This window comes from Acomys russatus, chromosome 2, assembly GCF_903995435.1.
Source record: "Acomys russatus chromosome 2, mAcoRus1.1, whole genome shotgun sequence".
NCBI lineage: Eukaryota > Metazoa > Chordata > Mammalia > Rodentia > Muridae > Acomys > Acomys russatus.
In genome coordinates, this window is record NC_067138.1 from 105,736,599 (window position 1) to 105,759,698 (window position 23,100).

At 44.2% G+C, this 23,100-nt stretch overlaps 1 protein-coding gene across 1 annotated transcript in view; it reads left to right on the forward strand.

Annotated features, from left to right (window-relative positions):
- Ror1 (receptor tyrosine kinase like orphan receptor 1) overlaps positions 1-21,785 on the forward strand; it is a 353,553-nt gene extending 331,768 nt beyond the window's left edge. Inside the window, exons 8-9 of the mRNA XM_051164708.1 lie at positions 7,370-7,581; positions 20,037-21,785. Of these exons, the coding sequence (XP_051020665.1) occupies positions 7,370-7,581; positions 20,037-21,464 (1,640 nt within the window). The 3' untranslated portion in view covers positions 21,465-21,785. The remainder of the gene's footprint in view (positions 1-7,369; positions 7,582-20,036) is intronic.
- Positions 21,786-23,100: the final 1,315 nt, after the last annotated feature.

Here is a 23,100-nt window from a genome sequence, read left to right on the forward strand (position 1 = left end):
TTTGTTTTGTTTTATTTTAAATATTTAATACCTCACAAGTGTGCAGAGTGGCATGGTATTCTTCTCTGTGTCACTCCTGCTTTAGTTTATGTGCTGCCGAAGTGAGCACTAGCACTATTTTCTAATTATGGGTCAATGTGTGTGTGTGTGTGTGTGTGTGTGTGTGTGTGTGTGTGTGTGTGTGTGAATCTGCATATGTAATGTGTGAGTGCATGAACACAGGGAGTCTAGGAGAGGGCATCAGATTCCCAGAAGCTAGAGTTACAGGCGGTTATGAGCCAACCCACCTGGGTGCTAGGAACTGAGCTAAGGTCCTTTGAAAGAATAGTGAATGTTCTTAACCAACCACTGAGCTATCTCTCCAGGCCCTGTTGCTTTTTTAACGATGCCTATGACGTGCTCTTGAAGTACACTTCAGAAACCATCACTCTTTGGACCCATGCCAATATGAAATGCTCACTGCCTCTATTTGATGACAGAACTCTGATATTCCACAATGATGGTTGCTATTGAGTTGGTAGCAGTCATTCATGCTTTGGGCAGGAAACAAATAGAATAAAAGGGGTTGGGGTAGTTGTTTAAACAGGTGTGTTATCAAGGACACGGAGCCCGGGAAGAAAGCAATGTGTCTCCCACATGCCTTGCCCTGCGTCCATCCACCACTGTTATCTCCAACTCGCTGTGGAAGCCAGAGATTGGGGTCCCACTGATAGTGCCCACAGAGGTCAGTTCCAGCACAGTACTGCACAGAACAAGACTGAAGGGTTTGAGGACACTCAGGGTTGACTGACTCGGCATTGTTTTGTAGGAGTCGAGAGCTTTGTAGGGCCCTAAATAAGGTATAGTGACTCAAATTTGGAGAACCAGAGAACTTTGGGGGAACCACGAGATCTACCAGCCTCTGTGTAGATACTGCCAGGTGCCCCCCGGGGGGCGGGATCAGTTGCTCCATCCTGAAATGGGGTGGTTCCCAGAACCCGCAGGTCTGTCTCTGTAACACAGAACCCAAAACTGATGAGCTGAGGTTACAGCACAAAGCTGGAGTACTTGTCAAGCGTGCCCAGGCTCTGGTGCTACCCCAGAGCTACAGATGTGAGATGTCTCCTCATCCTAGCTCAGCTTTTTCTCTGGCCTAAGACACATAGCTCCTCCTTTCCCTTACTCATCCTCTGCCTCTGGATGTTTCTCCCTTTCTCAAAATTGAAGACACATATAGAGTAGAAGAAATCATTTAGTGTTTTGTAACCAGGGCAAGCAGAAGCAGTCTGTGATGTGTTGTTTCCAAGTATTGAGAGTATAAGCTGCTGTGTGGCTGGCTAGAAGGTCGAGTGTGGTGTTCTTAGGGCAGTTTCATCATGCTGTGTGTGTTCCACTTGAACCTTGAATGCATCACTGAGATGTATTACCATTCTTCAAGGGGAAGGAATGAGTAATATCACTACCTATTTAGACCTTGTAAATCATAGATTTTATGAGTAAGGTCTTTCTTCAGCCAAAATACCAGTTCTAGTATTCATCTATAAATTTCAGCTGATGATTTGGGTACGTGATTTTAGTCCTAGGCTCAGCCTCCTTCAAGAAGGATAAGAACATCGTCATCATTGATAAAGTGAACAGACAGTTGATTTGCTGTTTAACAGTATTAGCTAAAAGCATATGGCAAATTACAAACTCACCCAGTGCAGCTACCACGCCACCCCCCTTATTGCCCGTAAGAATGCCATGCGTCGACAAAGATACTTGGTCGAGTGTTTTGCCAAAGTTTGACTGTCCTGGATTTACTGCGCTCAAATAGTTCTATCAAAAGTGAAAGAGGTTTAACTTTTAAAACCTACTAAATGTTTCCACGTAAAGACTAGCCAGGAAGACAGTGAGCTAAGGCCTCAAATGCACCTTTCTCCAAAGATCTACAGCTGCCTAACAAACATCTAAGATACTCAGTGTTCCATCTCATTAGAGAATACAAATCAAAACGCCACCGAGTCACCACTTCATGCCTATTAAGGTGCCCACTATTCCTCACTTCCCCCCAAATCGATAAAAAATGTGAGTGAAAATGTGGGGAGATCAGAATTGCTGGACAGCATTGGCAGAAATGTAAAATGAACAGCTTCTCTGTGTGTGTGTGTGTGTGTATGTGTGTGTGTACGTACATACATACATACATACATACATACATACATGGAGGTCTCTTTAAAAGACACATATAATCAGTGTTCACATATAATCCACTAGCCTCATTTTTAGGTATTTATCCAAAAGAATTGAAGGCAGGATCTTGAAGAGATAACTAAACACCCATGTTCATTATAGCAACGAAAATACTCATGAGTGAATCATGTTTGGGTATTTTTATTTCAACTTGACACATGTTAGAATCATTTGGAAGGAGGAAACCCCAGTTGAGAAAATGTCACCACCAGATTGGCCTGTAGTGTGTTTCCTTGACTGGTGGTTAATGATCAGTGTGGGAGGGCCCTGCTCACTGTGGGTGATGCCATCCTAGCCGATTTCTCTGCAGAGCATTTGAGATTTCTGATACCCTTTCAAGCGAGTAGTAAGAACAATGGCTTTTGTTGCAGTGTGGGGTGTATTTTTGTGCCTAGAATGATCTCCATAGATAGGAGTCCTCATTGGTAAGGAAATTCAGAATCCAGAATGAGGAACATCATCCCCATCTGATACTGTGGGTAACTATCTGTGACTTAATTTTAGAGATTTATTTATTTACTTACTTATTATGTATACAATGTTCTGTCTGCATGTGTGCTTGCCCACCAGAAGAGGGCGCCAGATCTCATTATAGATGGTTATGAGTCACCATGTGGTTGCTGGGAATTGAACTCTGGACCTCCGGAAGAAGCATGGAGGTGGCAAATGCCTCTGGTGCTGCCTAGGTTTTGTGCATCATTTATCCTTTCTCAGCTTCAAGGTCTCTGCATGTACATTGAGGTCACACCAAAGTGCTGCGTTAAAATGAGGAATGAGAATGCTGAAACTGTAATGGTCAGGTAGGGCCAAGTGAAATGGGTCAGTGGGTAAAGGCACTCATCATACCATCAAGCCTGAAGATGTGCGTTTCATTCCCAGGACCCAATGGTGGAAGAAGAGAACCAACTTCCTCACATTCTCTGACTCCTCGGGCATACTGTAGAACAAATACCACATGCACACGCGCGCGTGCACACACACACACATATACTGTATACGATTTTTTTTTTTTAATTTAATGGCCACCAGTGCTTGGTTTTATAATTTTTACATAAAGGCTGACTGCTGTTCTATGGGGCACCATTTTTTTTAAGGCTTGTTGCTGCTGCTGCTGTGCCCCCTTCTAGCCAAGAGCAGACAGTGGCATGGAGGAGGAATGGCCTTGAAGTCTTGGGATACCCTGAGCTTGTCTTCCATCTCTCCCAACATGACTACCTATTGTCCCTTGGGACTGTTGCACTTGGCAAGAAGGCTCTCAGCCTGCTGTGCTCCCTGCATCCTCTGTGTAAGCAGAGGAGCCAAGTCTGAGTGTGTTAAAAGGATTTAGCCTCTTGAAGTTTATTCCCCAACACGCCCGCAGAGGCACTTTTCCCAGACTGCCCATTTACAATAAAAGGCCTCCCTTCCGTGCCTAATCTGATAGGGAAGGAATGTAGAATAGACTTCTTTGTTGGCAGACAGGTGAGACCCTACTTTCTCTTGTTGCTAAAACTCTGGGCTGGAAAAATAACTAGCGTTACATTAGTAGTAAATTAGCCTCATTCCTTTTGTAATCGTTACGCTCAGAATGATTTCACTGAAAATCCAAGAATAACAGCAGGGATCTCCCACTCGCACTGCGAAATTCTATAACGTTAATAATAGAGCATCCAACAACTGAATAGCAATTTTCAATTATCTAGGGTTCTTTTGTGAACCTGATCCCATTTGAGTCTCACATGAAGCAAATAAGACTGGAAGACTAGCTAGTATTATTCCTATGGAATACAGGAAGAGGTGGAGATCAGAGAGGGTGATTCTTGCTTAAGGTTATTTGGACTTTCCAGCACCAATGTTTATCCCAGAATCCCCTTCTAGGGAAAAACTCTGAGTTGCCACAGGTACTTTCCATTTTACACCTCAGTTCTTCAGCGTGATTGGGCGCCAGCTCATTTTGGCCTAGAAGATGAGAGCAGCGGCATTTGCAAGTGTCTGACTCTAAAACACATGGTTCTTGTGCTCTGCCAGACTGTCTCCAGCCTGTGTGCACAGTGTGTGTCCCTGCATGCTCACACCAGACCCCTCTGTCTTGTACATTCCTCCACAGGCCTGAATGTTTTCTACCCACCCCCAGACTTTGCGAATACAATCACCATTAGAGAAGATTGTAGGGTTAGTATGAGTCCTAGCAGTTCCCCGGTTGGCTACTTACATATCATAGGGGAAAGTGGGGTGCTTAGAATGTTTGGGGCTACTTCCTACCTTGAAGGTTCTCCACACCATAGGAAAATAGGTGGCCAGGGTCAAGCATTCAATCCTTGGTAGCATAGGGTCACAGCTAGAGCTGGGGGCACCCAGCCTCTGACCTGCCAGCTGCATGTCCTCAGGCTAACAAGTGGCTTAGCTATTTTGGCCCCCAGATTCCTCATTATAAAAATAGGTGTACACGTGTTGCTTTTCCCATGGAGTTGGTTGTCACCATAAAATGAGTTTATTTTGAAAAATATCCAATTCATAGTAATAGTGATAGCAAGCATGGCCCTACCCCAAGCCCTTGGGAGTGTTAACACACAGGGAGTTTCATCAAAATCCAGTGTTAGTGTTAACACACAGGGAGTGTCATCAAAATCCAGCATTTACAGAGGGGTTGTTACACACTGAATGTGTTTGAGAATAGGGCTCAGTATTATGGTATCTCACTACAGAAAAGGAAGGTGGGAAGTAAAGGCAATTCTCGCTTACACATGCCTAAGGACATCCTCCTTTAAAGGGTCTCTGTCAGTGTCACATTGTCATTCTATGTATACTTCTGCCATCAGCATGTCCGACAATATATCACAGTAGCATCTTCTCCATCTCCTTATAGGACTGGGAGATTCTTTTTTTTTTTTTTTTTTTTTTTTTTTATTAATTTATTCTTGTTACATCTCAATGTTTATCCCATCCCTTGTATCCTCCCATTCCTCCCCCCCCCATTTTCCCATTATTCCCCTCCCCTATGACTGTTCCTGAGGGGGATTACGTCCCCCTATATATTCTCATAGGGTATCAAGTCTCTTCTTGGCTACTTGCTGTCCTTCCTCTGAGTGCCACCAGGTCTCCCCCTCCAGGGGACATGGTCAAATGTGAGGCACCAGAGTATGTGAGAAAGTCGTATCACACTCTCCACTCAACTGTGGAGAATATTCTGACCATTGGCTAGATCTGGGAAGGGGTTTAAAGTTTACCTCCTGTATTGTCCTTGGCTGGTGCCTTAGTTTGAGCGGGACCCCTGGGCCCAAATCTGCCTATCATATTGTTCTACTTGTAGATTTCTAGGACCCTCTGGATCCTTTTATTTTGCTGTTCTCCCATGCGTCTCTCATTTAGAGTCCCAATAGGATGCCTTCCCCTCTGTCCCAGTTTCCTGGTAAGTGAAGGCTTTCGTGGGACATGCCCCTTGGGCTAGTATGCAGATATAAGTGAGTATATACCATTTGATTCTTTCTGCTTCTGGGTTAACTCACTCATTATGATCATTTCTAGCTCAATCCATTTATCCACAAATTTCGGGAATTCCTTGTTTTTAATAGCTGAGTAGTATTCCATAGTGTATATGTACCACAGTTTCTTTATCCACTCTTCTACTGAGGGACACTTAGGCTGTTTCCATGTTCTGGCTATTATGAATAAGGCTGCTATGAACATGGTTGAGCAAATTTTCTTGTTGTGTGCTGGAGCATCTTCTGGGTATATTCCAAGGAGTGGAATAGCTGGGTCTTGAGGAAGCCCTATTCCCATTTTTCTGAGATAGCACCAGATAGATTTCCAAAGTGGCTGTACTAGTTTGCATTCCCACCAGCAATGAAGGAGTGTTCCTCTCTCCCCACATCCTCGCCAGCATGTGGTGTCGCTTGAATTTTTTTATCTTAGCCATTCTGATGGGTGTAAGATGGAATCTCAGAGTTGTTTTGATTTGCATTTAGGACTGGGAGATTCTTAAACACAGAGGGCACACACTATCTCACTCTGCTGTTCCAAGAGCAGATGTTGGCGCACAGTGGCTCATATTTGCTGAAGGAGTGGAAGGCTAGCCGAATGGAAGCAGGGTGATTCTGCCACAGAGTAAATAAGCTTCTCTGAATTTTGCATCAGTCAGAATGTTCGCATTTTAGGTCTTGTTAAAGAAAGACAGCTGATTTTGGTGGTCAGGGTGTGTCATTCTTGTAACCTCTCTAACTACCATCCCGTAATTCATGTGTTTATTTTACCAGACAAATAATTCATTGATGATGACATATGCCCAAAGCTTCTGGCTTTATTGGTCAGGCTTAAATAAATAAAAAGAACGGCATGCCTCATATCCTTCTATACATATCATATTATTTGCCAAGTAATTGTAAAATGGATGTATAAGATTTCAAAAATATACTTCAAAGTGTTAGCACTCACAGTTGCTGGGCTCATATGAAACCATTCAAGACAAATTCTGGGGTTTCAAAAAGTGTCAAATTATACAGCGCTCCTGTGTTGGAAGGACTTGTAGACACCCTTCCAGAACACTCATTTCCCTTCTAGATGAGAGAAAGCGAGACCCAGCTTGCCGAATGATTAGCTTGAATTGCAGGGCTTGCCAAGCACTGAACGCAGCCTGCCCACAGGCCCCACATACTCAAGGCAGTGCCTTCTGAGGCCAGAAGCAGGATTCTGCAGTCGTGTTGACCCTGGGAGATGCAGGCCTGGCCCCGCATGCCGCTAACACCCAAGGCAGGGACACCTGGGAACTCAGGAGCACCGCACTGTGGCAGTTAATCTGGGCTGACAGCCAGTAGAGAAGAAGCCTGTGGTCTGTATTAAGGCTTCAGTATTTACAGAATGTTCACATGTCATTTAACTTATAAGGTGTGAGAGAAATGCAAGTTTGCTGCTAGGGAAAGGCAACACCCCTCACATATCCAGAACCTCCATAACATCCCTCTGCAATTTTCAAACATTTGAACTTTAAACTTTTAAACCTCAATAAACTATGTTGATTGAGGGTTTGATAGAAACAAATTGTAATAAGTATTAGATTCTTTTTTTTCCCCCTCACAGTGAATTGTGTGTATAGAATAAATCGTTTAAACTCTGCAAGGTAATATTATACATTTTTTGTTTTAACCAATATAACTCTTGCCTTTTTTTCCCCCTCTGCACCCAGATTCCAAAGATTCTAAAGAGAAGAATAAAATGGAAATCTTGTACATTCTGGTGCCGAGTGTGGCCATTCCCCTGGCCATCGCCTTCCTCTTCTTCTTCATCTGTGTCTGCCGCAATAACCAGAAGTCATCATCACCGCCAGTCCAGAGGCAACCAAAGCCCGTCCGAGGACAAAATGTAGAGATGGCCATGCTGAATGCGTACAAGCCCAAGGTAAGATGGGTGGCATGCCTCATGCCTCTGGGGGGAGCATGGACCACTGCAACCCTCCCTCTTAGCACCAGAGGAGACACACAGTCAGAGTCCAGCCAACACTGGCCCTATACCTCTGCCTTTGCCAGGGCTGCTCACGCTTCCTTTCAGCAGTGCATCTGCCCTAGACCAGGCCAAGCCAGACCACAGCCTTAGACTGGAGCCACCCAGCCAGAAGGGCTCTCTGCCAGGCCCCTGGGGCTCAAAGTGTGAGCTGGTTTTCAAATTCAAAGAAGGAAATTCCATGCTGTTTTAACCAAAGTGAAAAAAAAAAAAAAGAGCTATCTAACATTGTTTACAAACTCGCCTGTTTTATGGCACATGATATGAACATAGAAATCTCTTATACTATACTATATAATTTTGAATGATTAAGATGGTAAATTATATGTCATGTACTTTTTTTTGCTATGATTTTTTTTTTTAAGAATTCTTTTTTTATGCCTAATTTAAATCCATTTCCCTTTGCTTTAATCTTTTAGTAGAAAGGTTTTTCTCCCGGCCGTCTTTGAAGCTGTCCTATGATAGTCCACCTGGGCCTTCCCCCCTCTCTGCTAGACTCACCCCCTCCCCCTTTTCTTGTTGCTGTTCCTATACGTCTTTCAACATGTAGGCTACTTGAGGTCCTGGTGAGGATCCCGGGGTCACTGGCCTTGCTCTGAATGCAGCTACTGTTCAAGAGCATCACTGTAGTCTAGCAAGTGCTGCCTCTCAGGGAGGCCAGCATCTCAGTCCCAGGCCCTTCTGCAGGGACACATTTCAACAGCTCAGAATTCTTGTTTCCAACTGCTTAGCTTTTCATCTTCTTCCAACTCCAGAGGATCCTGCATGCAATGAACGTCTGACTCCTCTCTGTGTTAGGGGCCACATTATTCTTTTGACTTTGATAATAAACTTTTAGGAAAAACAATGTCTTCACACTCAAATTAACTCATCATCTTGCTTATTAAGTATAATGGAATTATGGAGACTATCATATCTCATATTATTTTGTTTTGCTTGATGTTGTAGACATTTTTTAAGTCTTCAAAACACATTTGCAGGTACAAAGTCTATTTTTTGGTGAAGTTTTCAGGTTCTTTACATGCCAAAAATTCACTTTCAAATACTGTTTCTTAGGCCAAACCACTGCTCAATAGTTAAATGTATATTTCTACCACTTGTTAAAAAATAATAATAGTCTACACTCCTAGAGGAAAGTTCATGTCATGGAGACTGTGGGTGGTGAGAGTAGAGCTTTAATGCTTTTGAAGTTCCAGCTTCTGGCTAGCTAGTATAGGCGTTAGAGTATTTAATGTTATGCCATACTCAATTTTTTTTGTTTTTGTTTTTGTTTCTTTTCTTTCTTTCCTTTTTTTTTTTTTTTTTTTTTTTTTTTTTTTTTTTTTTTTTTTTTTTTTTTTTTTTTTTGTTTGGTTTCAAGACAGGGTTTCTCTGGGTAGTGTTGGCTGTCCTGGACTTGCTTTGTAGACCTGGCTGGCTCAAACTCATAGCAATCTGCCCACCTCTGCCTGCTGAGTGCTGGGATTACAGGGACACACCACCACAAGTGGCAGTCATACTAAGTTTTGACTTCATATTACTGCAAGGGTGAAGAAACGAGAAGGGGCTGGTGTCAGTGCACATTCTCAAAGTAACAGTGGCCTTTGCAAGTACTTTTACGTATGCTACACCTTCAGCAGTCCCATGCAACACTCACAGTTTATTTCCCTATCATTTCTGTGTCACTCAATTAGTTGGTTGCAATGGGCACAGCATGCAATAGCCACTGTCCTGTGGAGATAGCCCTGACAACTGCGCTGGAATCCATGGAAAGTGACTTCCATTCAGGAAAAAAAATCCATTTTGTAGATTAGCCTTGCTTATTACCTTAATTCTATTCTTTGTGGAGGCTTGCTTGTAGGACACAGTCTCTAAGAGGCAGGAATGTCTGAATGAACAGTTTTTTCAAAGAAAAAATCAGAGACCTCTGTGGTCTAAACACAGAATGTTAATATAGACCGATTAATACAAATTACCAAGGCGTATATATTGGGAGCTTTTACTCTCATGATCACTTTTGACCTTCATAGCTACTATTAGGCTGTTGTAGAAATATGGAAACCTAGCCATGAAAAAAACAGATATCACAGCCAATATCAAAGCCTCAATAATCTGTGGATATAAAATGGGAATAGAAGATTTCCCAATTCTAAAGAAAACCCCTGGTCTCGCCAACACATAAACTTTTTGCAAAGAAAAGTGGGAAGGAAGGATCAGTAAGCAACTGGTGGATCCACTTGGCCAGTGCATGCTGGGTAGCCAGAGGCACCCCTGGCTTCTCAGAAAGCTTAGAGGCCAGGATTAGTAGTGATAAGACCCAATGCCAGGAGAAACATGTAAATTTTCCAATAAGAGGCCAGAGTAAAACCCTTCTCCACCCTCTGTGATCAAAGGGACAAACGTAAGAGATATTGCCAGAGACAAATGTACCAGACTAGATAGGGCAGACACTGTTTTCATTGTTTCTGACAACTTTTTGACATGTTCCTTGAAAATTTTCCCGGTGTGGAGACTTCCCCAATGCAGGATTTGGAATTTAGCCATCAAATGGCTCCACAAGCTTTTCTGGACCAAACAAACCAGGAAGTAGGGCTGCCTTGAGTTCTTGACTGCTTTGGGGAAAAGAAACAACAAAACTAAGCGCTATCTCCCCCGCCCCACACCCTCGCTTCTCCTAAGAGAGTTGGCTCTGGGTTACCCAGCGGTTTGTTTTGGTTCTTACCGAGTGCCTGTCCTGAAAGGGCTTTGTGGCCCTTCAAGAAAACTCCCAAATGCAAACAGTCAATCTCTACATCTTCTTTGAAAGGTCACTGCCACATAAATATGGCGTGTGTCTATAAAATCGAGGTGGAAGAGACACACATAAGAAAGGAAGGGGAGAGCCCTGAGATCAAGCAAGCTACCAGAGCCGAACGGAAAGGCTGTTTGGCACCAGGGGTGAAAAAGGATTGAGGGGTCTATGCTGGCCTTCTTCAGATTTGTCCTTGTCCTATTAAAAAGGCAGAGACTGCCCACCCCCACCAGCCCCCAAGATTCAGAGTGCCTTTCAGAGTGGAAACTATCTGTTTCCATCTTCCCTCACTGTGGAGCTGCTAACATTCCCCCTTCAGTGTTTGCATTAAGGAGAGACTTCTCCTGGGAATGAGAAACCAACCCCACCGCCCTCCTTCCCAGAAAACAATAAGCAGCAGACAATCTGTCTGTGAGGTGGGCCTGGGCCCCAGAGCAAGGTAAGGTTGGGATGCAGCAAGGAAAGGCTCTTGGTGGGCCCCAGTTCGCCAGAGAGGTGGCTAAGCAGAGGCGTGGGCAGACATGGGAGGTGGGACACTCTCCCCAGGGACCCTCTCATGGCCCAGAGCCTCTAAGAGGCCTCCTAGCCCTTCATCACTTTCTCAGCTCTTCAGAGAAAGCCGACTCTGTCTGGGGGAAGGGCTATGTTTCTTTGTTTGTTTGTTCGTTCGTTCGTTTGTTTTCCAGTAAAAGATTTCAAGCGGCTTAATGTTTTTAAATGTGTTTTCAAGTGGTGCCTAAACTAAACCAGGTTTTTCCGTGTTGCATGTGAGTTTTATAGTTGATGGGAGTTCATGCTTGCCTTCTTTTCTGTCTTTGGGTACTTTGGATTGGTGGAGTACTTTAGAAAACGAGGAGCCTGAAAGCAGGCTTCTCTCGGATTCTTTCCCTCTGCCTCCACTTTCCCAGACCTTCCCTTTCCTCAAAAAAACAGATCATCCTGCCTCATGTATGGCGAGAGTGTGTGTCCATGGAATATGTTCCTCAGCCAAGACAGAGGACATTGAGCCTTCTCACCTGTCTGCCTTTGGTTAGGCAGGTGGAGAGGCGAGGGGGTGGGGGAGTTTTAGAACAGCAGGAGGAGAGGAGGGCAGGCCTAGGCAGGCTGAGGCTCAAGTCCAGGTAGCTCCTGACGGAGAGAGCTAGAGCTGCCAGGCTTTCAGAAGCTGACAGCCTCAGGTGAGTTCACCCTCATCTCTTGCCATCTGTTCTGTTTTTTTAGCTTCCAGGCTAAACTTCTGTCTTTCCTCTTCAGCCAGGTTAATGGCTGAATGTGCTGAAATTTGTTGTACACATGTTTGGACCCATCTTTTTTGCCCTGCTGTGGTCTGGCTGCCCTTTTTGAACAGCTGTATTTTCCATGTGTCGGGTGTCACACCCTTTTGTCATGAACTGTCTATGATAACTTTCCCCGTCAGGGGCTTCAGATATGGTTCAAGCTTTAAGAGTACCAGCTGCTCTTCCACAGGAGCTGGCTTCAGTTCCTGCCACCCACATGGCAGCTCATGACCACTAGTAACTCTAGCTCCAGGACATCCGATGGCCTTTTCCAACTTCCATGGGCACCATGCATGTAGTGCACAGACATATGTGCAGGCAAAACACCCAAATACATATTTTTTAGGAAAAGCCTTTTCTATTTAGTCTTCCAAAGCTTTCTAGCTCACTGTCCTATTGACACGGCCTTCTGGGTCCCCCTGATGGTATGACAATGCAGCCATCCTCTCCAAGACCTCATCCTCTTTAATGTCACTAAAGCTTCTAATAATCTTAACCACCATCGTAAGATCCTTCCTTTCTTCTTGGTTTTCCTCCTGTCTCTTTTCTTTCATTTCCTTTTCTGTGGCTGCTCCCTCACTTCCCTGAAGGGAAATATCTCTTTTCTATTTTCTCTGTCTCATTCCGTTCTCTGGTGGGCCTGTAGCTCCCCATGGGTAAAATGACCAGTGTCAATCTCTAAAGTTCATCCCCGCATCCCAGAGTCCCCCTCGTCTGAGCCTAACTGTTCCTAGCCACATTTTTCTCCCAGGGTACTGCTAGGAGGTAGTCTGATAGTCTTCAAAGAGCTGGGATTTAGAGGTAGAAAGATTGGATTACAGGTCTTGGCTCCATTATCCACTGGCATGAGATCTTAAACAAATCGGTTACTCAACACGTCTCTGAACCTTTATTTTTCTCACCTGTGAAGGAAAGATAAAAATAGTGCTTAAGAAAAATATGTTTGACACTTAGAGGTAGTATGTCTGGCCCCTTGCAGGTAGAAATGGCCAGAGGTTGCTATTGTTTTGGTTGCAGTGATAATTCCAAACCTTCCTGAAGCCTGTTGCTCTGACTAGGGCAGTGTGGGTTTAGAGGAAAGCGAAAGAGCCCATCAGCCCCCAGCACAAGTGGGAAGAAAGACAGGCAAGAGGTTCAGAGTTAAGACATAGACCTAACTCTTCGGACGGCTGTGGTCTTGCTGGTGCCCATCCTGGTGGAGGAAATTCCAGCCTCACTTCCCGGATAAAATGCCTAAGGGTTGCTGTAAGGGCATCTGCTCCCTCACCTCAGCTGGAGAGGCCCTGTCCACAAACCGCTTGTGGGGAATGGGCCCCATCAATAGGTGTCATGAACGGGTTGACTTAATATATGTCATCACTGAGGAATGGCTGTGGCATCTTGACAGATTTTGCATAACTTCCTTGGGAAGAAATTCTCATTTGAGTCTAAGTTTGGGGTGAAAAAAAAGAATGAAGCTTGAGATTAGTAATTCCCCACAGTCTCACAGCCAGCAGGAAAAGCCAAACCTCCTACCCACGGCTATATGTCCAGGGTCCAAAGACTTCTTTTTTAAATCCACTGCTGTAAGTTTCATGTTTGCAGAAGCACATGAGCCCATAGGACCAGAGTGCTCGATCTGGTCTCAGAATTGTAGACTGGAGATCACTAATCAAATTAGTGACTGGAGATCAAAACCAGGGGCTAGAGAGATGGTGAGGCAGTTAGGACCATGCGCTGCTCTTGCAGTAGACAGGAGCTCAGTTCCTAGCACGGGCGTTAGGAAGCTCATAACCGTAGTTCAGAGAATGGCAGCCTCTTCTGAACACAGGTATATGCACTTGTATCCATGTGTGTGTGTGTATGCGTGCGCACGCACGCACACACACACACACATACACACAAACACACATACACACACACACACACACACACACACACACACACACACCTATTTAAAAAACAAAACAAAAAAACCAGACCTCTGTTCTGTTGAATTTCTGAGTAAAAGAGAAACCTACCCATGGACATTTTAAAGAAACTCCCAGAATCAATACGAGGCACCACCAAACACTCACATGATCAGACAGTTGCAGAGAAAAGCAATACTTTAAAGTTAAATCCCCTCCACTGAGGGAATCTCAGATCAAAAGTAGCAAAGTCTGGGTTGAACCTTCCAACAGAATTTGATTGCATAACCCAGAAGCCTCTTAGTTAAGCTATAACAGGAACAGCCAAACCTCCTACCCAGGCCTGTATGTGTCCAGGGTCCAAAGACTTCCTCTTTTAACCCACTGTCTTAGTTTTCATGTTTGCTGAAACACATGAGCCCATACCATACGGATAATTTGAAACTATCAATAATCTTCCCAAGGGCTGGGTGCTGAGCTTTTACTAAAAGAATGTAGTCATCTCTGTTTTATGACTGGAGTCTATTGTTTCGCAGACCCAACGCTGTTTACCCAAGAACCAGGAAAGCATACTGGAAAGGAAGGTGGGCTCTCAAGGCAGAGGCCACATGCTAAGGCACCTCCCATTTAAGTAACCTTCTAGGCTCTTGTGCTTATTTCAGTCAAAGGTGCCATCCCTAGGTTGTGTTCACTTACCCAGTAACCAACAGAAAGTCAATGGGTAAGGTCAAGCTCAGAGGCCAGAATATTCCTCAGTTTTGGACATTCTACTTGTGTACCAGTAGTCACCATGGTTTTAGGATGGAGAGCTCTTCGGGGATCAAGTGAAAAACTCCACAGCCCTTTCTAGAAAAATGCTAAACTTTGGAATCAGATTTACTTGGATTTGAATCTTGGCTCCCTCAGTGAAGGGTCATGCTTCTCTAAGCCAGTTGTTTAACTGCCAAAAGCTTTATTATCTTCATTCATGAAATGGAGAAATCACAGGATGAACTCCAAAGAACTATGATAAGGATCAAAGCAAGCTGTGGAACAAGTACTTATGACAGAGAGACAAGAAAACATCGTGGAGTTGATAGCAAAAGAGTTCTGAAGTCTGAACTGAGCTTCTACTAGCCACCTATACAACCATTCAAACCTAACATAGGAGGAAAACATTATATATACATATAGAGTAATATTCTATATAATATATATATATATATAAAACCAAAATTATGCCCTTGAAGTTTAGCACATGACAAGGATTCGATATGTGCCTGCCATAGGCTGAGATTATGACATTAATGAAGGAGCTGTGTTTCCTCTCACACACAAGTCAGTATGCAAACCCTGGCTATTCCAGAGTATTAGTATCTATGTTAGCACAGGATCTAGTATATTAATATAGATTGGAAAAGTTGTATGACAAGCTGTAACCAGTCAATAAAACACATCTTAAATATCTGGATTTATGTTGAAGGCATAGCCCAGGCTTCATGAAGAACCTTGAATCTCACTAATAATACCACAGGACCTGCTGATACAGCGTGAGACAGAACATAAGCCAGGAGCTGGTCACTGCTCGGTGGCTTGTACTTTCCGTCCACCTGCAGTTTCCAGGGCACCTCTTTAAGCACCTTGCTTGGGTCAGAATTGCTCTAACAAGGCATTGTCTAGGTAGATCTAATGTTTGCTTAATGAAGATGTGCTGATTGGTATTTGAGAGTCAGAAAAGAGTGTGTCTCCAAGGCAAGCAGACTTCAGGGAAAACTGTGCTGCCCAAGAAAAGGCAGACCTGGTGATACCCTCTTCTAACATCCTACTACCAAAACTACCTCTTTCGTTTTTGTAGGGCCAGGGCCCATCTCATCACTCATAAGGTAGGCCAGCACAAATACCATGGTGTAGGACCTTCTCTGCCATTCCGAAAGTTTGCGTTCAGGTACCATCTGCTTCTAAAACAAAACACCATGGGGTCATAGCTGGCCTGGACATCAAAACATGGGAAGTGATTTTGCCTTGAGTGACAGGGATGGCAGGGGATGCCAAGAGAAGCTTCATGGTGGCCCTGTGGCTATGAACTTTGGTCTCCCCCCACTACTGGAGCTCCCTTCCTGCTCTCGGCTCCCTGCCCATCCCATTACTATACTGTAGCTCCTTCCAGTGCCAAGGAGTGGAAAGTCGTAAAGAGACCTTAGTATTGTAAATGGAGAAGTCCATAGAATCTCACCTCACTTCCTCCAGTCACCTAATCACCTGTGCAAAAGGAGGAAGTGGTAGCAAGCCTAACATTGGGTGCTTGGAGCATCATTTCATTCACATTCTCACGTGAGGTGAAACGCCCCCCAAGGTTAGAAGGATACAACCATTGAGATGGCTATCGCTACCCATCGGTGCCCATCCCTATCCTAAAAGCTGTTTTAAAACTCTGTCCATGACTTATCACTTCCATATCACACATTGACAGATAGGATAAAGGGACGGCTCTACTCACTGCTCATCCCCGAAGCAAAAGGGCACCACCATCATCTTGGCCTCAGGATCTGGGTCTTGGCAGACCTAGACCAGGTACCTATCAGACTCTTAACTTGGATGGTCTTCCCTTTCTTTTCTGCAGAGAGCTCACTTCCACTCTACTCCAGTGGCTCTCCAAAAACAACTAGGGGAAGAAGCCCAATTAGACCCTGGCCAATGTATCAGCTTCTCCCCTCCCCCTCCACCGAAAATTATATAATTTTTAAAGCTGAACTGAGGCAGATGTGTGTTTACTTTGAGAAGTAAAAATGTTAACATTTAAACTGAAAGCCTGTTTCAGTTTTAAGGTACTTAATTGCCTTACAGTGCATAATAAACGCAGCCCGTCTTGTCATTCAACTAATGGAGGGGTGATGAAGAGATAGGAGCCCGGGACCCTGTTCTTTCCAGGGTGCCTTTGTACTTGGTTTACTTTGGCACTGTGCCTCGTGTGTATTTTACACTTCTTTACATTTTGTACATCCCTGTATGACAAATACTTGTCAAACAAAAACTAAACAGATTTATAACCCCTTAACTTGAAATGAGCCAAAATTGAACTGCCAAAACTTTATGACTTCATTTTCTTTCATAGTTTTCCACTGCGTTGGTTCAAACAGACAAACCCCACTTGAGGTCAAGCAGAGGTCATTTCACTTTCATTACTAAAATATAATTTACAATATGCCAGACCTAAACAAGTTTAGCCTAAAGGGTTTGTCTAATGTAAACCATCTGTTCCTTAACAATACAGCTAATTTCCTGCCATCTCCGAGCAGTCTACTGACGCCTTCTTTTAAGGGGTTTTATGATTTTTTAACTAGTTTAGGATTTATGGAAAATTTGAAAATGAGTCTGTAGTTAAGACTCATTTGTACCAAGTAACTTGAGCATTTTTTTTAAATGCAAATCACTGTGTGAACGGCTCTCCTGAAACCAAGCATGGAGTCACTGGTTCTGGCCGTGCTCTAGGCTAGCTGCTGCACAGGTGTTCAGAGGAAAGCTTTGCCAAACTCTGCCATCTTAGGTGTTTCCCTTCTCGTTCCCAGAGCAAGGGCTCAAATTTGGCTCTGGGTGACTCTTGTAAACCTCTCCTTCCTTAGATAAGTTAGAGAGGACACACTTAGCTGCATGCTGCCTAGCTGACCAGTGTTGATGCCAAGAAGCAACTGGGTCAATGTGTAGCCTTTTGTGTGTGTGGATAGAAAGGAGGAGCCATCTGCAGCACCCTAGGGTATACCACCATGAGACAGGTGAGTCTCAGAGCCCTGCTCAGCCTCCTGAGCCATAGCTCTGCCCGGTTTTGCTGGCCAGGACTTCAGGACAGCCTTCCTGAACAATCTATTCTTCCTCCTCTCCCCCTTCTTTGGCTGTAAAACGACAAGTCCTTGGAAAGGTGGATGTGAAGGAAGGAATGTGCTTAGCTCAGTGGAGGGGAAGGACAGCTCCAAAGCCTGGGACCATAGGCCAAGCCCTAGACACCCTCTCTTCTTGTTCCCAGAAATTTGGCCTGTTCTTGTCTCTGTTCCACTTGATCTCTGCCTCCACCCACACATCTCAGAAAGAGGAGCAGTCTGCAGGCTACACCTCACCTGCCTTCAGGGTCCAAATGACTTCTACATCAATTTGAAGAACCCTTTTTAAAGAAACTAAACAATTATACCAGAACAGAAAAAGTCTAACAATGAAAAAAACCTAAAACACATTTTTTTTAATAAAAGGAATCACAAGAACTCGGTAGAACTAATTAAGGCTGTATGTAAATCTAAATCATTCACAAAATTTAATTCACTTCTGGATGGGTGCAGAGAAGTTAAAAAAATTTTCTTTCAAGGTCATCAGCTACCATGTAGGACCTACCCTGCAGGTCGTGGTTAAATGCTGTTCAGGAATTAGCCTATATGAAAAAACAAGCCCCGGGTTAATTATTGAATTATTCTTTTTTGTTGTTGGTTCACTTCAAGATGTGTAGCAGAGGGCACTCCAGTTCCAAGTTTTGTTTTCAGTGTGATAGTCTAGTGATATATTTCCTGATTCTCATTTTCCTGAAAGGGATTAGAGTGCTCGGGCCGCTGCACTTCTCTACCACCAAAACCTGGAAATCTGGTTCAGGTTGAAAAGTAGTTACTACCTACTATACTGTTTAAGAGGCCTGGGCACCCATTGGCTCCCTTTGGGGTTATTTCATTACTGTCAGCTATCATGGGAGTCCTTACCTCAACACCACAAGGGAAGGATGCATCTTGGGTTATTCTCACCAGAAAATGTAATACCATCCCATGCTATGAAAAAAAGCAGTCAGTTTAACTTATTGCATTTCTCATGGCCACACCTTCTCTCACAAAGGAAGTCCATCAGTTTCCACAGAGCCACACCCTAGAGGGTGAGGCTGGAGTGTGGTAGCCAAGTGTGCATAGCATGGTGTGGCATGGGGCCCTGGATTCAGTCACCTGAACCAAAAAGCAGAAAGAAACAATCTAGACCAGCGGTTCTCAATCTGTAGGTCGAGATCATGGGGAAACATATTTCCGGTGAGAAACTGAGACATGACACTGCTCAACAGCAGAATTAGTCATTTTCTACCTGTTATACCAACGGTTCTCAACCTGTAGACCACAACCCCTCTGGTTGAAGAAAGACCTTTTCACAGAGGTTGTCTAAGACCATCAGAAAACACAAATATTTACATTACGGTTCATATGAGTAGCAAAATTGCAGTTATGACGTAACAATGAAAATAATTTTATGGCTAGGGATCACCATTACATGAGGAAGCATATTAAAGGTGCATAGTTAGGAAGGTTGAGGACCACTGCTATAGACCTGTAACTGCAGAAATGAAATTCCTGAGTAGTCAGATGGAAAGATTAACCTATTATTTTCTTGGCTAATTAACGTTACTTAACCTAGTCCTAAAATGTTAAAGTGTAAAAAGCATGAGATGCAAATCTCTCCGGCCACTGCTTTTCTAATTCCCACTCTGTATTCCCTAACGGCCACTGCTGTTCTGAGCCTCCTTTTATCTGTTTCCTGTTCTCTTACGAGTACAAAGAAATAGGAACAGTCTCTTTCTGTTTCTCCTCCTTAAGACAAAGGTTATGTATGGCATTAGCTGCTTTGCTTTTTATGTTGAACTAAAAGCCTTTGTTGTTGTTGTTGTTGTTGTTGTTTCAAGACAAGGTCTCTCTGTGTAGCCTTTGCTGTCCTGGAGTCGCGTTGTAGATCAGGCTGGCCTCAAACTCACAGAGATCTGCCTGCCTCTGCCTACAGAGTGCTGGGATTAAAGGCGTGCGCCACTATGCTCTGCTTTCTGAATGCTGGGAATGCAGACATATGCTACCATGCCTGGCTCTACCTTCCCCCTCCAGCATCCCCTTTTCTGTTTACTTATTTGATCTTTTGGGGTTTTGTTCCATTGTTTAGATAGGGCTCACTGGGTAGTCTAAGATACCCTCAGTCCTCCTGCCTCACACTCCAGAGTGCTAATATTACATGCATCTGCCACCACACCCAGCTTCTTCAACAGTTATTAAAATCAGTCTCCTCCAGGGAGATGCTTGAGTCATTCCAGTCCCACAATGGGCAGGACTGCATAAACAAGCCTCGATCTGCAGGCAGCTGCAAGCACCTTACCATTACCTTCAGCACAAGTATCCCATTTTTTACCTTTGATGTATGCTCCACCCCTCCTTTCAGTGCCACGATGTCTTGCTTTAAGAAAGGTTTTAGCCGGGCGGTGGTGGCACACACCTTTAATCCCAGCGCTCGGGAGGCAGAGGTAGGTGGATCGCTGTGAGTTCGCCACCAGCCTGGTCTACAAAGCGAGTCCAGGACAGCCAAGGCTACACAGAGAGACCCTGTCTCAAAAACACACACACACACACAAAAAAAGTTTTAACCCACACTTTCCTTTTGTTACAGAGCAAGGCTAAAGAATTGCCTCTTTCTGCTGTACGTTTCATGGAAGAATTGGGTGAATGTACCTTTGGAAAAATCTATAAGGGCCACCTCTACCTCCCAGGCATGGACCACGCACAGCTGGTGGCTATCAAGACTTTGAAAGACTGTAACAACCCCCAGCAGTGGACAGAGTTTCAACAGGAAGCCTCTCTCATGGCTGAGCTACACCACCCCAATATTGTATGCCTTCTAGGTGCTGTCACCCAGGAGCAACCTGTGTGTATGCTCTTTGAGTACGTGAACCAGGGCGATCTCCATGAGTTCCTCATCATGCGATCCCCACATTCTGATGTCGGCTGCAGCAGTGATGAAGACGGGACAGTAAAGTCCAGCCTGGACCATGGGGATTTCTTGCACATTGCAATTCAGATTGCCGCTGGCATGGAATACCTGTCTAGTCACTTCTTCGTGCACAAGGACCTTGCAGCTCGCAACATTTTAATTGGAGAGCAACTGCATGTAAAGATTTCAGACCTTGGGCTTTCCAGAGAAATTTACTCTGCCGATTATTACAGGGTACAGAGTAAGTCTTCATTGCCCATTCGCTGGATGCCCCCTGAGGCCATCATGTACGGCAAGTTCTCCTCTGATTCTGATATCTGGTCTTTTGGGGTTGTGTTGTGGGAGATTTTCAGCTTTGGACTCCAGCCATATTATGGGTTTAGTAATCAGGAAGTGATTGAAATGGTGCGGAAGCGACAGCTGTTACCATGTTCTGAAGACTGCCCTCCGCGAATGTACAGCCTCATGACCGAGTGCTGGAACGAGATCCCTTCCAGGAGACCGCGCTTTAAAGACATCCACGTCCGGCTTCGATCCTGGGAGGGCCTCTCAAGTCACACCAGTTCTACCACTCCCTCGGGTGGAAACGCCACCACACAGACCACCTCCCTCAGTGCCAGCCCTGTGAGTAACCTCAGCAACCCGCGCTTTCCCAATTACATGTTCCCGAGCCAGGGGATTACACCACAGGGTCAGATCGCTGGTTTCATTGGCCCAGCGATACCTCAGAACCAGCGCTTCATTCCCATCAACGGATACCCAATACCTCCTGGATATGCAGCCTTTCCAGCTGCCCACTACCAACCTGCGGGGCCTCCCAGGGTGATTCAGCACTGCCCGCCTCCAAAGAGTCGGTCCCCAAGCAGCGCCAGTGGGTCGACCAGCACTGGCCATGTGGCCAGTTTGCCCTCATCAGGATCCAATCAGGAAGCAAACATTCCTTTGCTACCGCACATGTCAATTCCAAACCACCCTAGCGGAATGGGTATCACTGTTTTCGGCAACAAATCTCAAAAACCCTACAAAATGGACTCAAAACAACCATCTTTGCTTGGGGACTCCAATATTCACGGGCACACCGAATCTATGATTTCTGCAGAAGTGTAAAATGTGAGACTTTTGTAAAATACACTATACCGGAAAAAAAAAAAAAAAAAAAAACTAGCAGATGTCAGGAAAGATTTATATTCAAATGTTTTTATTGAAGGTTCTCATTTAGCAGACGTTGCAACCAGTATCTTCTGTGAAGTTTAACTGTGTCTTAGGAGACAGACACCAGCCAGGAAAACTAATGCATTGTGGGCTTTGCACTCCACCAGAGTGTGTGATGTGTCATTGGGAACAGACCATTTGAAGTACTGAAAACTTCCAAACCAATGAAGAGGAATGGAACATTGTAATTAAATAGCAAACCAAAAAAAAAAAAAAGTGTCAAATGGTGCTGTGTAGTTGCCTTTGGTCACCATGACTGGTCTACTCCCAAAATGTATAGACTGTAGCATGTGTCTACCTGCTGTCTCTACTTCAGGACAGATGTTCAAGAACCATGTTGATTCAACTTAGACTCTAGGCATGTTTGAATCAACATGGTACTTAGCACCACAGAGGGAGCTTTAGGCTACATTTTAAATCTCGCATGGAAATGAACCATACAGATGTGCCCTGACCACAGAAGTCCTCTCAGTAGCCGGACTTCTCGGGGATGGTATGGTATCTCCGTGTGAACCTCCTCTTCTCGCCACGAAGGCCTTTTCCAAAGTCTTTTCCCACAACGTGTTTACACATGCCCTAAAGAAGGTAGATGCAGATGCTAGAAATGGCTGTAGATTACAACTTGGGTTATTGCTTTTGGAATGGGCCACCCAAGAAGGTAAATGGTCCCTCAGCCTACATCAGTGTCCCTGGGAGGGGAATAGGGTGGTTTCACTGCTTCTGTATCAACCTCTCTAGGAGCTTTCCTAGACCACTCATGCTGCGAACAGGTAATGCTAGAAGCACGCACACCCACACCCCATGCCTTGTAGCCTGTTTACAAATTGGCCAAGGTCTCAGGGGTGCTTACTGTCAACAGACTGAACGGGAGGGAACCCTGTCCTGATACCAGTAGCTGAGAAACTTAAGCTCTCACTTTTCTTCACGTCTTTCCTGGAGATGTTCACCGATTCTATTCTAGTGCCGAGAATGGAAACATTTTATTTGTAGAACTAGCTCTAATCCAAAGACAATACATACTATTTTGCAAAGCATAAATGCTGAGGTCTCTCAAAGATTACAAAACTCTACATTCCTTAACTTGGCAAATAAGAAATTTGATCCTTCTTGCCTTCCTGGGGGAATGACATCAAGTATGCCCATCCTGGCATTTACTTGCCAACCATCTTTTACCAAGTTCAGAATCCTTATAGATTTAAGTTCTACATAAAAAAAAGAGATTTTAGATTTGATTTTTTCTTTTATTAAAAAAACTCATTATAGATACTTAAACAAGATGCATAATAAATGCTGGAAATATTTCATGAGGGGAATTATGGAGTTAGGAAGATCCTGATATTTCTGCGTTTAAAGGTAGAATTTGCGTAAGAGATCAAGGAAATCTGTCAACCAAAATGTGCCTAGGTTTTCCCAAACAGACGTGAACTTACAGGTACTGTGAACTCAAAAGAGTTGGCTATATTCAGATTTACTGGGCAATAAATTAAGACCATTTTGTGACATGAATAAGCTGATTCTATGTAACATTTCT